Below are 10320 nucleotides of genomic sequence, written 5' to 3'. Positions count from 1 at the left end.
TTCAATTTTGTCTTCATCATTCTCTTTCAAGTCAGCATGAAATTAAAAAATCTTGCCCATTGTCAAACTGAAAGCAATGGAAAAAGGGTGATTCGTAAATGGCGTTCTTTGTCCAAACATTGAATAATTATCAAGCCATTCTTTGTCCAAGCATTTAATCGAAGCAGTCAAGACTTTCCTAAAAAGCTGGCATGTTTTCGTGTCAGCTCAGCAAGGGAATTTAAGCACGCAACTTAGTTGTTTTCAATCTAAATAACTTTAGATATTGGAGTGTACATAGTCAACATTTTTGTGAACAAAAGTCGGTACAGCTGGAATGTCACATCAATATTTAGGGTAGGGGTGCCCAAAATCAAATTGTCTTGAACTTCCACTTTGGTCCGTCCATAAAAGCAATAGGATTCTAAAAGTATTTACTGCTTCGAAGTTTTAGAAGATGGACTACCAGATTCCTCTACACTGCAGGGTCATTCCCAATGATATTCAAAATGAGGAGATGATTTCAATACCCTTAGAAGATAGTTCCGTGGACCAATCAAAGGCTTCAGGTGATGCTGAATTCCGTGCTTTGCAATCGGCGATCGTGCAAATCTCTTCTGTATATTCTTCGGAGGATTGGAATGGCCAACAGTCATCAGAAAGTACCACAAATAAGTCCTATGAAGATCAAGAGTTGAGTAAACGTAAATCTCACTCAGGTTTGCCCAGTCTATCATTTCCGGAAAGACAAGCCTCCCTTAGCTGGCCTTCGTCACCTAGAGATAAAGTTACTGCAAAGCATGTACCTTCTTTAGATAGTTTATACATTACGAACGTTGTTTATCGATCCAAGAGGTAAGTTGTTCTACATAAAGTCCATTTTAAGTTTTTAAATAGAGCCCTACTTATGTAAATGATGCTATTTTTAACTGTTCTTCGTGGGGTTTAAAAAAAAACAGGAGGAAATGAATTCCAGATCTCAGAGCAAATTACCCTTTCTGCTACGCATTCATTCCGGACATTTTCACATATGCCTCGGCCTCTGCAGTCAAACGGTTCTCTGGAAAACTCTAGAGGAGAACCCCTTGTCGTTTATTCGTTTTCCTTTCAAAATCCCCAGTCACTTCACGTTTGGGCTGTGGTTGCTTGCCTTGTTAGGGTTTCTTGTAATATCGGGAGCATACCTATCAAAATGTGTGTTTCACTTCGAGACTGTTCGCATGGAGTATTTCAATCGTGTGAGGGTGAATTACTTCTTTGTACCTTGGATCGCAGGCATGTTGTTAAGGCTTGGGCTTCCTTCTAATATAGCTCCCGACAATGTGCACCCTGTGGTATGTTGTATATTTATGGTTCCCATCGCCGTCCTAGAGCTCAAAATCTACGGCCAGTGGTTTACCAAAGTAAAGAGGTCTCTGGCTCGAGTTGCAAACCCTTCCACTCATTTGTCCGTAATCGGTAATTTCATGATAGCCCGAATCGCAACAGAAGTAGAGTGGAAGGAAATTGCTTTCTTCTTCTTTACTGTGGGAATAATTCATTACGCGGTTGTGTTCATAACGCTTTACCAGAGACTGTCCTCAGATATCACGGCTTCCAGGAAAATATGCCCGGTGTTCTTTCTGTTTATTGCAGCTCCAAGCTCGGCAAGCGTGGCGTGGAAAGCAATATCGGGCTCATTCGATACGTTCTCCATGATGCTGCTTTTTCTCACTTTTCTTGTGCTCGGCCTTGGTGGGTATCGTCAGCCATCACAATTCATAACTGAAAATGAATTAGCATTAAGTTATTCAATTCCAATAGTAACTATAATGACTTTTTTCCCTTCACTTAATCAGATAATGAGAATCGATTTCTTCCGCGACAGCATACGGAGATTTTCAATGACCTGGTGGGCATGCGCATATCCAATTACGACAACGTCAGTAGCCGCACTAAAGTATGCAGAGAGCGTGAAGCATCCCATTGCTCGTACATTGGCTTATGCTCTCTCTTCGATCTCCATGGTAATGATATTAATTCTTGCACTGTTAACTATTGTCAACATGGTAGTGGCTAGGGACCACCTATTTCCCAACGATACCGTCATCACCATTTGCTCTGAGACACAGAGAAAAGTTCTCTTTCGAGCTAAAAGATCATGTGTTTCTTCATATTCCTTCATTTAAATACAATATATGATTTGATGTATAATGGGCACGACTTCTTTAGTCATTTCTGATTTGCTGGAACGAAGTTTTATATTGAAAGAATTTGTTCTTTAGACATCCTGTCCAAGGCGACACGACAATCTCAACTTTTTCGAAAAAACTGGGCTCTAAATTCATTATGTTTTTGTTGCGAACGTAAATTTAAGTCTGACTTCGCATATGTATAAAGTGTGAACTCGATCATCCGACGATCCATCCATGAAGGAAAAGATGTTTCGTAAAAGCGCATGGAGCAAAGCACTACACCTGATACTATTCATGTTGTACAAACTTGAATCGTTCAATTCCGTATAAATGCACGCAAACAGGGGCGTCCGAAGGCTATAGTTCACATAACTTCTGTTTGCTCGAAGAGTCGTGGGTGATCATGTTACCTTTTAAAGATGTCGACAAATTCCAAATTTGAAAACATTCAACGAAAATGTCGATATTCCAGCCACCACAAAGCATAACGAGATAGAATGGGTCCATATGGTCACTATCTACTTATTTAATTTGACGAATGACATTGGATAAGCCTGGGATAAAATATCAGGCGACGCAATTTATCTCGTCCTTCATCCTTTTTTACATTTCGAAATCGAAAGACTAAATGGCAAGCTCTTGGAGTGGCTTATAGCGAAGAATTGGGATATGGTTGATTTTCTCTCAAATTTTAGTTCCCCTTCTTTTGGGTTTAGAAAGAGCATAAAATGGTCCTCCGTGATACCAGTTGGTTAAAATTAAATTTTGATGGGTTTTCTAAATGGAATTCAAGTTAGGCGTGTGGGGATTGGGTCATCAGAGATCCGGGTAGTAGGTGGTGGTGGCTTTTGTGGCTAACCTAGGCTTTCAAATTTCTGATGTGACAAAAGTGATGGCAGTTTTCTATGGTATTTCTATCGCCAAGGATAAAGGCTTCCAAAATATCATCATTGAAGGTGATTCAAAAACATCATCATGATGCTGCAAGGTAAGGCGAACCCAGAGTGGTGTACGGTAGACCTTATCACCAAGTGCCAAGTTGTCATTGCCACCTTCAACCACATAAGACTTCAGCAAACCCTGAGGGAAGGCAATAGGTTTGTAGATAGGCTGGCAAACCATGGTCCTTTTTTTGATGGGCTTTAAATTTGGATGACACAACACAAGTTGCCATAAGATATTCGAGCCATGATTCTTCAAGATATTAATCCCAATGAGACCTAAAGATTTTAAAATTGTCTTATCCTTCATTATCTTGTCCACATTGTACTTCAATCATTTATTGATGTGGACTTGCCTTGTTAAATCTAGTGAAAGCTACGCTTGTTTCAAAACTACCTTGAACTATGTTTATCTCAAAACCGATTTTAGCAACCCCTTTCTAGTCTCTATTTTTGGCTTCTCTAAGGAAACCATAGGTGGTGACTTATTCAAACTAAGCTAGAGAAATGCAATAATTCCAAACAAAAAGGTGTTCTTTGGAAAAAGGTGATGGATAACAATTTGGCAACATACGTTGAAGGAAAATAATGCTTCAACCCTTATTTGTCTAAGTAGTTTGCCCAATCCTAGAATGAGGTGAAGTCCAAGTGGGTGGAGTAAAATTCATGGTGTCTATGGAAACTATTGTGGTAGTTATGGGTCTTGTGGTGGAAGGCACAACCTTCCCAAAGAAACCAAAGGTTAACTACAAGGTGGATTTCATGAGATTTCTAAAGCCGAGGGAGAAAGTTGCTCAATTGTAAAGTGGTTTCAATAGAGATGACTTACTTGAGGTTTGAAAAGAGGTTGTGTTGGTCGTTATGAATTTCATCACTTTGGATGGAGATTTAAATGGTTTCATTCTCAACTTTTTCCCAATGCTCAACCATTTCAGGTATGGTGTGAAGTAGAATTTTCCTTATTGGTTTTTTTCATCTATCTTCTAGTCTATGGTTGTTGCTATAACTAAAAATGTCCTTCCCTTGCATCAGGCGATTATTCTACGTCTGTATAATTTTTACCTAAATTTAAACCTCACTTGTGGAGTAATTAGAAATCCCTCTATTTCCACTTTCTGTGTTGATTTGTCAGATAACCCAAGTAGTTAAGATGCCATCTCCACTCCTAAACCCAAATAGACCCCTACCTAGGTTAGCTCTTATAGGTCGACTAAAACCAAGAACTCCCTGACTCCTCCCATTACTGAATGCATTGTTGAAGAGACAGAGGTAAAGGATAATATTTTTGAAGACTCTACTTCCTCATGGTCTACTAGGTCCGAGTGGACCATGTGCAACCTGATTATTAATGTTGCCACCCCTTCTAATCACCTCATTTGGAGCACCATAGTCCTCCATAAATAGGGCGCTTAGTGCCATAGTATAGGTTTTTTGACCTAAAAATTCTCTAGAAGGCAATTTAGAAGCTCCTAAGACTAGTTTGAACCCTAGTCCACTGTCACGACTAGGGTGCCTAGCCACAGTGTCCATCCATTTTGGTGTTAAATTTTTGTCACAGATTCCTCTCAACTTTGCCTTTCAAATTTTGTATCTATCAATTCATTTCCAATTTTTCATTTGTTTGTTTATGTTGATTGTTTTTTCAATTTCCGGTTATTGCGTTTCTCATTCTATCTTATCCAATCAATCAAAATCAAAAGAAAATAATCACTCCATCAAGTACCCGGGTCTCCCAAGGGTTTGAAGTTACACATATTGGTTATTCCCCAATGTAATTAATGGGATTGGATTCAATTCTTTTTTTGCATGTTTAAACTAATGAACCCCATTTTTTCTACATTACAAGTTTATTGGTAGATATCTGTTAGAGTATTTTTAACTTTAGTTATGCTTTTTTGTTTAAGTTCACTTAGTGTTGCATTTAATTTAACTAGATTTGAGCTTTTCTTATCTCCTCATTCTTTCACTTTAGTTCTAAACTTATCTTAGGGCAACTTTGTGCTCTCTATAAAAGCACATCATTATGCATGGTACTTTCATTCTATAATATTTTCCTTTGAGGAATATGGTATTTTTTTTGCTACTCTCATCTGTGGAAGGTGTTCTAGTTTTTTGTTTGATCTCAAAGGCTTGTGTTGCAAAATTTAACATGGTATTAAAAGTATTTTTATTATATTGCCAAAGGTATGTGTGGGTATATATGCAATTCAAATTTTATGAAATCTAGTTCAAGCTATCGATTAAACCTAGTAGCATATTAAAAGGCCCATGAAATGTTATTTAGATCATTATCATTGATTTTTTTCTCATTATATTATTTGTGTACATGTACATACGGTATATAGAAAAAATGCATATATGATATTAGAGGTGTTTCAAAGGTCTTCATTGGAGGTATAAGAAATTTTATAGTAAAATGTTTTATAAATGGGTGTATTGTTGTTCAACATTGACACCGTGGTTTTTCAATGCTAATACATATATGGGTGTGGTACTTATTGAGATGAGATATGAAAATATTAGAGGGTAAAAGTAAAAATATATGTCGCACTCAGAGCTAATTTGTACAATCTAGATGGAAGGGTTATGGTCGGAACAGTTTGGGTTGAGCCAATGTGGTAGTCATGTGGCAGTTGTGTGGCAAAAGGGTTCCGACCGGAACCCCTTTGCTATATAAGTTGCAAAAAAGGTTTTTTGCCTCATTTTGCACTAACTGGCTTAGAGTTTAGCAGTCGAGGAGAAGGAGGGGGCAAAAAAATTAGTGTTAATATATTAATATTTTTGATTTTTTCATAATTTTGTATAGTTTATTAATTTTTTAGGTTTTTAATACTTAATAATATATTAATTTTAACAAAATTTAATGCTTAATAATATATTAGTTTAAAATTTATTTAATGGTTAAAATTTTTTAATGGTTAAATGTTGGTGTTGGAAATAAGCCACACCCAGACCGACGGTGGATTAGTCCAAAAGGGGCTAGTAGCTCAGTTATAGAGCATTCCAGCAACGTATGGAAGGTCCTAGGTTTGAGTCCTAGTTGGTGCATGTCTCAACATGGTATTAGAGCTAGGTCCAGGCTAGGAGCCCCAAGCACACAAGAGGTGTGGCTTAAGGGAGGGTGTTCATGTTGGAAATAAGCCACACCCGAACCGATGATGGACTAGTCCAAGAGGGGCCAATAGCTCAGTGGTAGAGCACTCCAGCAACATATGGAAGGTCCTAGGTTCGAGTCCTAGCTGGTCCATGTCTCAACATTAAAATCTTTTAATGCTTGATTATTTATAAATGTTGTACATGTATACAATTCAATGTTAAAATGTTATCCTACGACCCCTTACAACATACTAGGACCTCTTAAGACACTTAAGAGAACTTAGTACATCCTAGGATATTTTAAGACATCATACAACCCCTTAGTACATCCTAGGAGAAATTAAGAAATGAAGGACCCCTTCATACATCCTAGGACGTCTTTTGACCCCTTTCAACATCCTAGCATGTATAACATAAGACCCCATAGAACACCATAACACCTCTTAAGACCCCTTATGTTTGTAACAAACCCTTATGACATTTAATGATTCCTTAAGACCCCTTATGACCCCTAATGACCCCTACTGACCCCATAGGATCGTCTAGTGTCATAAGGTATCATATGGTGTTGTTAGGGGTCATACGAGGTACTACGGGGCTACACACGTGTGGCCTTGTAGGACCCCATATGACCCCTTAGGACACCATATGACCCCATAGAATCATATAATATCCTAAGGGGTCATATGGGGTCCTAAGGGACCACACATGTGTTTTAACACGTGTGACCCCTTAGGACCCCATATGACCCCTTTTGACATCCTAGTACATGCAACATAACTCTTAGGACACCATATGACCTCATAGGATCATATAGTGTCCTAATGGGTCATATGTGGTCCTAAGGGGCCACACATGTGTTCTAAAACATGTGTGACCCCTTAGAACCCCACATGACACCTTTTAAAGTACGAGTAGGTACAAAATACCTCCTAGGACACCATATGATCCCATATAGTGTCGTACGGGGTCATATGGGGTCACAAATATGTTAGAACACATGTATGACCCCTTAAGAACCCATATGACCCCTTTTAAAGTCCTAGTAGGTACAACATACCCCTTAGGACACCATATGACCCCATAGGGTCATGTACTATCGTACAAGGTCATATGGGGTCACACATATATTAGAATACAAGTGTCACCCCTTAGGACCCATATGACCCCTTTTAAAGTCCTATTAGGTACAACATACCCCTTAGAACACCATATGACTCCATAGGATCATACAATGTCCTAATGGGTCATATGGGGTCCTAAGGGGCCACACATGTATTCTAACACATGTGTGACCCCTTAGAACCTCATATGATGTATTTTAAAGTACTAGTAGGTACAACGTACATCTTAGGACACCATATGACCCCATATGATCATATAGTGTTGTACAAGGTCATATAGGGTCACACAGAACACATGTGTGACCCCTTAGGACCCCATATGACCCCTTTTAAAGTCCTACTAGGTACAACATACCCCATAGGACACCCTATGACCCCATAGGGTCATATAGTGTTGTATGGTGTTATATGGGGTGACACATGTGTGACCTCTTCGGACCCATATGACCCCATTTAAAGCCCTAGTAGGTACATCATACCCCTTAGAGCACCATATGACCCCTTAGGTCATATAGTCTCCTAAGGGGTCATATGGGATCCTAAGGGGCCAGACATGTGTGGCCACACATGTGTTCTAACACATGTCTAGCCCCTTAAGACCCCATATGACACCTTTTAAAGTACTAGCAGGTACAATGTACGTCTTTTGACACCATATGACTCCATAGGGTTATATATTATCACACGGGATCATATGGGGTCACACATGTGTGACCCCTTAGTACCCCATATGACCCCTTTTAAAGTCCTAGTAGGTACAACATACCCCTTAGGACACCATATGACCCCATATAGTGTCCTAAAGGGTCATATGGGGTTCTAAGGGGCCACATATGTGTTCTAACACATGTGTCACCCTGGAGGACCCCTTAGGACACCAAGGGTCATATGGTGTCCTAACCCTATGGTGTCCTAAGGGGTCATATGAGGTCCTAAGGGGAACACATATATTTTAACACATGTGTGACCCCTTAAGACTCCATATGAGCCCTTTTAAAGTTGGTAGCATGTACAACATACCTCTAAGGACACAATATGACCCCATAGGATCATATAGTATCCTAAGGAGTCATACTGGGTCTTAAGGGGCCACACACGTGTGACCCCTTAGGGTCCCATATGACCCCTTAGGATACCATAGTGTCATATGGTGTCCTAACTGGTCATATGGGGTCTTAAGACTCATTAAGACACCTTATGATCCCTAATGACCCCTACTGAGCCCATATAATGCCATAGGATCAAATAGCGTCATATGGTGTCATTGGGGGTCATATGACCCCATGGGATCATATAGTGTCCTACGGGGTCATATGGGGTCCAAATGGGCCACTGATGTGTATAAACATGTGTGACCCCTTAGGACTCAGTACGACCCCTTTTAACATCCTAGTAGGTGCAACATACCTCTTAGGACACCATATCACCCCACAGGGTCATATAGTGTCCTAAGTAGTCATATGTGGTACTAAGGTGTTAACACATGTGTGACCCTGTAGCACCCCAAATGACCTCTTTTAAATTCCTAGTAGGTACAACATACGTCTTAGGATACCATATGACCCCATAGGTTCATATAGTTTCGTATGAGGTCCTATAGGGTCCTAATGGGTCACACATATATTATAACACGTGTCACCCCTTAGGATCCCATATGACCCCTTTTAAAGTCCTAGTAGGTACAACATACCCCTTAAGACACCATATGACCCCATAGGGTCATATAGTTTGCTAAGGGGTCATATGGGGTCCTAACAGGTCACACATATGTTGTAACACATGTGTGACCCCTTAGGACCCCATATGACCCCTTAGGAGACCATAAGGTCATATGGTATCCTAATGGGTCATATGGGCTCTTAAGTGGTCACACATGTGTGACCCCTTAGGACCCATATGACCCCTTTGGAGACCATTGGGTCATATGGTGTCCTAAGGGATCATATGGGGTCCTAAGGGGCCACACATGTGTGACCCCTTAGGACCCTATATGTCCACTTTTAAAGTCCTACAAGGTACAACATACCTCCTACGGGGTCATGTGGGGTCCTAAGGGGCCACACATGTGTGACCCCTTAGGATCCCATATGATGCCTTTTAAAGTACAAGAGGTACAACGGGCCTCTTACGATACCATATGACTCCATAGAGTCATATAGTGTCGTACGGGGACATATGAGCTTAGGACCCCATATGACCCCTTTTAAAGTCCCAATAAGTATAACATACCCCTTAGGAGACCATATGACCCCATATAGTGTTGTAACGAGTTGTATGGGGTCTTAAGGGGCCACACATGTGTTTTAACACGTGTGACTCCATATGACCCCTTTTAAAGTCCTTGTAGGTACAACATAGGGTCATATGGACACCATATGACCCCTTAGGACCCCATATGACCCATTAGGACACCATAGGGTCATATGGTGTTCTAAGGAGTCATGGCATCTTAAGGGACCACACATGTGTGACCCATTAGGACCCCATATGACCCCTTTTCAAGTCCTAGTAGGTACAACATACCCCTTAGGACCTCATATGACCCCTTGGACATAATAGGATCATATAGTGTCCTAAGGGGTCATACGGGGTCCTAAGGGGCCACACATGTGTGATCCCTTAAGACCCCATATGACCTCTTAGGAAACCATAGGGTCATATCATGTTCTAAGGGGTCATGTATGGGGTCCTAAGGGGCTACACATGTGTGACTCCTTGGGACCCCATATGACCCCATTTAAAGTCATAGTCATTACAACATATCCCCTAGTACATCCTACGAGCTTCTAAGATGTGGATGACCCCTTAATACAACCTAGGACATATTTTGACCCCTTTTAGCATCTTAGCATGTATAGCATAAGACCCCATACAACACCATAAGACCCCTTTAGACCCCTTAGGACAGAAATGACCTCTTATGACCTTTAATGACTCCTGAAGACCCCTTTTGACTCCTAATGACCCCTACTAATCCCATTTGACCCCATATGATCATATAGTGTC

The 10320-nt window shown here is 40.4% G+C and overlaps 1 protein-coding gene across 1 annotated transcript; it reads left to right on the top strand.

Moving 5' to 3' along the window:
- The first annotated feature begins 942 nt into the window (after nucleotides 1–942).
- Nucleotides 943–2083, top strand: LOC131028632 (guard cell S-type anion channel SLAC1-like). Its single transcript, XM_057958947.1, has 2 exons — nucleotides 943–1713; nucleotides 1818–2083. Exons 1-2 carry the CDS (start codon nucleotides 945–947, stop codon nucleotides 2036–2038), a joined length of 990 nt encoding a protein of 329 aa, XP_057814930.1. The 5' UTR covers nucleotides 943–944; the 3' UTR covers nucleotides 2039–2083.
- The last annotated feature ends 8237 nt before the right edge of the window (nucleotides 2084–10320 follow it).

This window comes from Cryptomeria japonica, chromosome 1, assembly GCF_030272615.1.
Source record: "Cryptomeria japonica chromosome 1, Sugi_1.0, whole genome shotgun sequence".
Taxonomy (NCBI): domain Eukaryota; kingdom Viridiplantae; phylum Streptophyta; class Pinopsida; order Cupressales; family Cupressaceae; genus Cryptomeria; species Cryptomeria japonica.
This window is presented reverse-complemented; position numbering and strand designations above follow the sequence as displayed.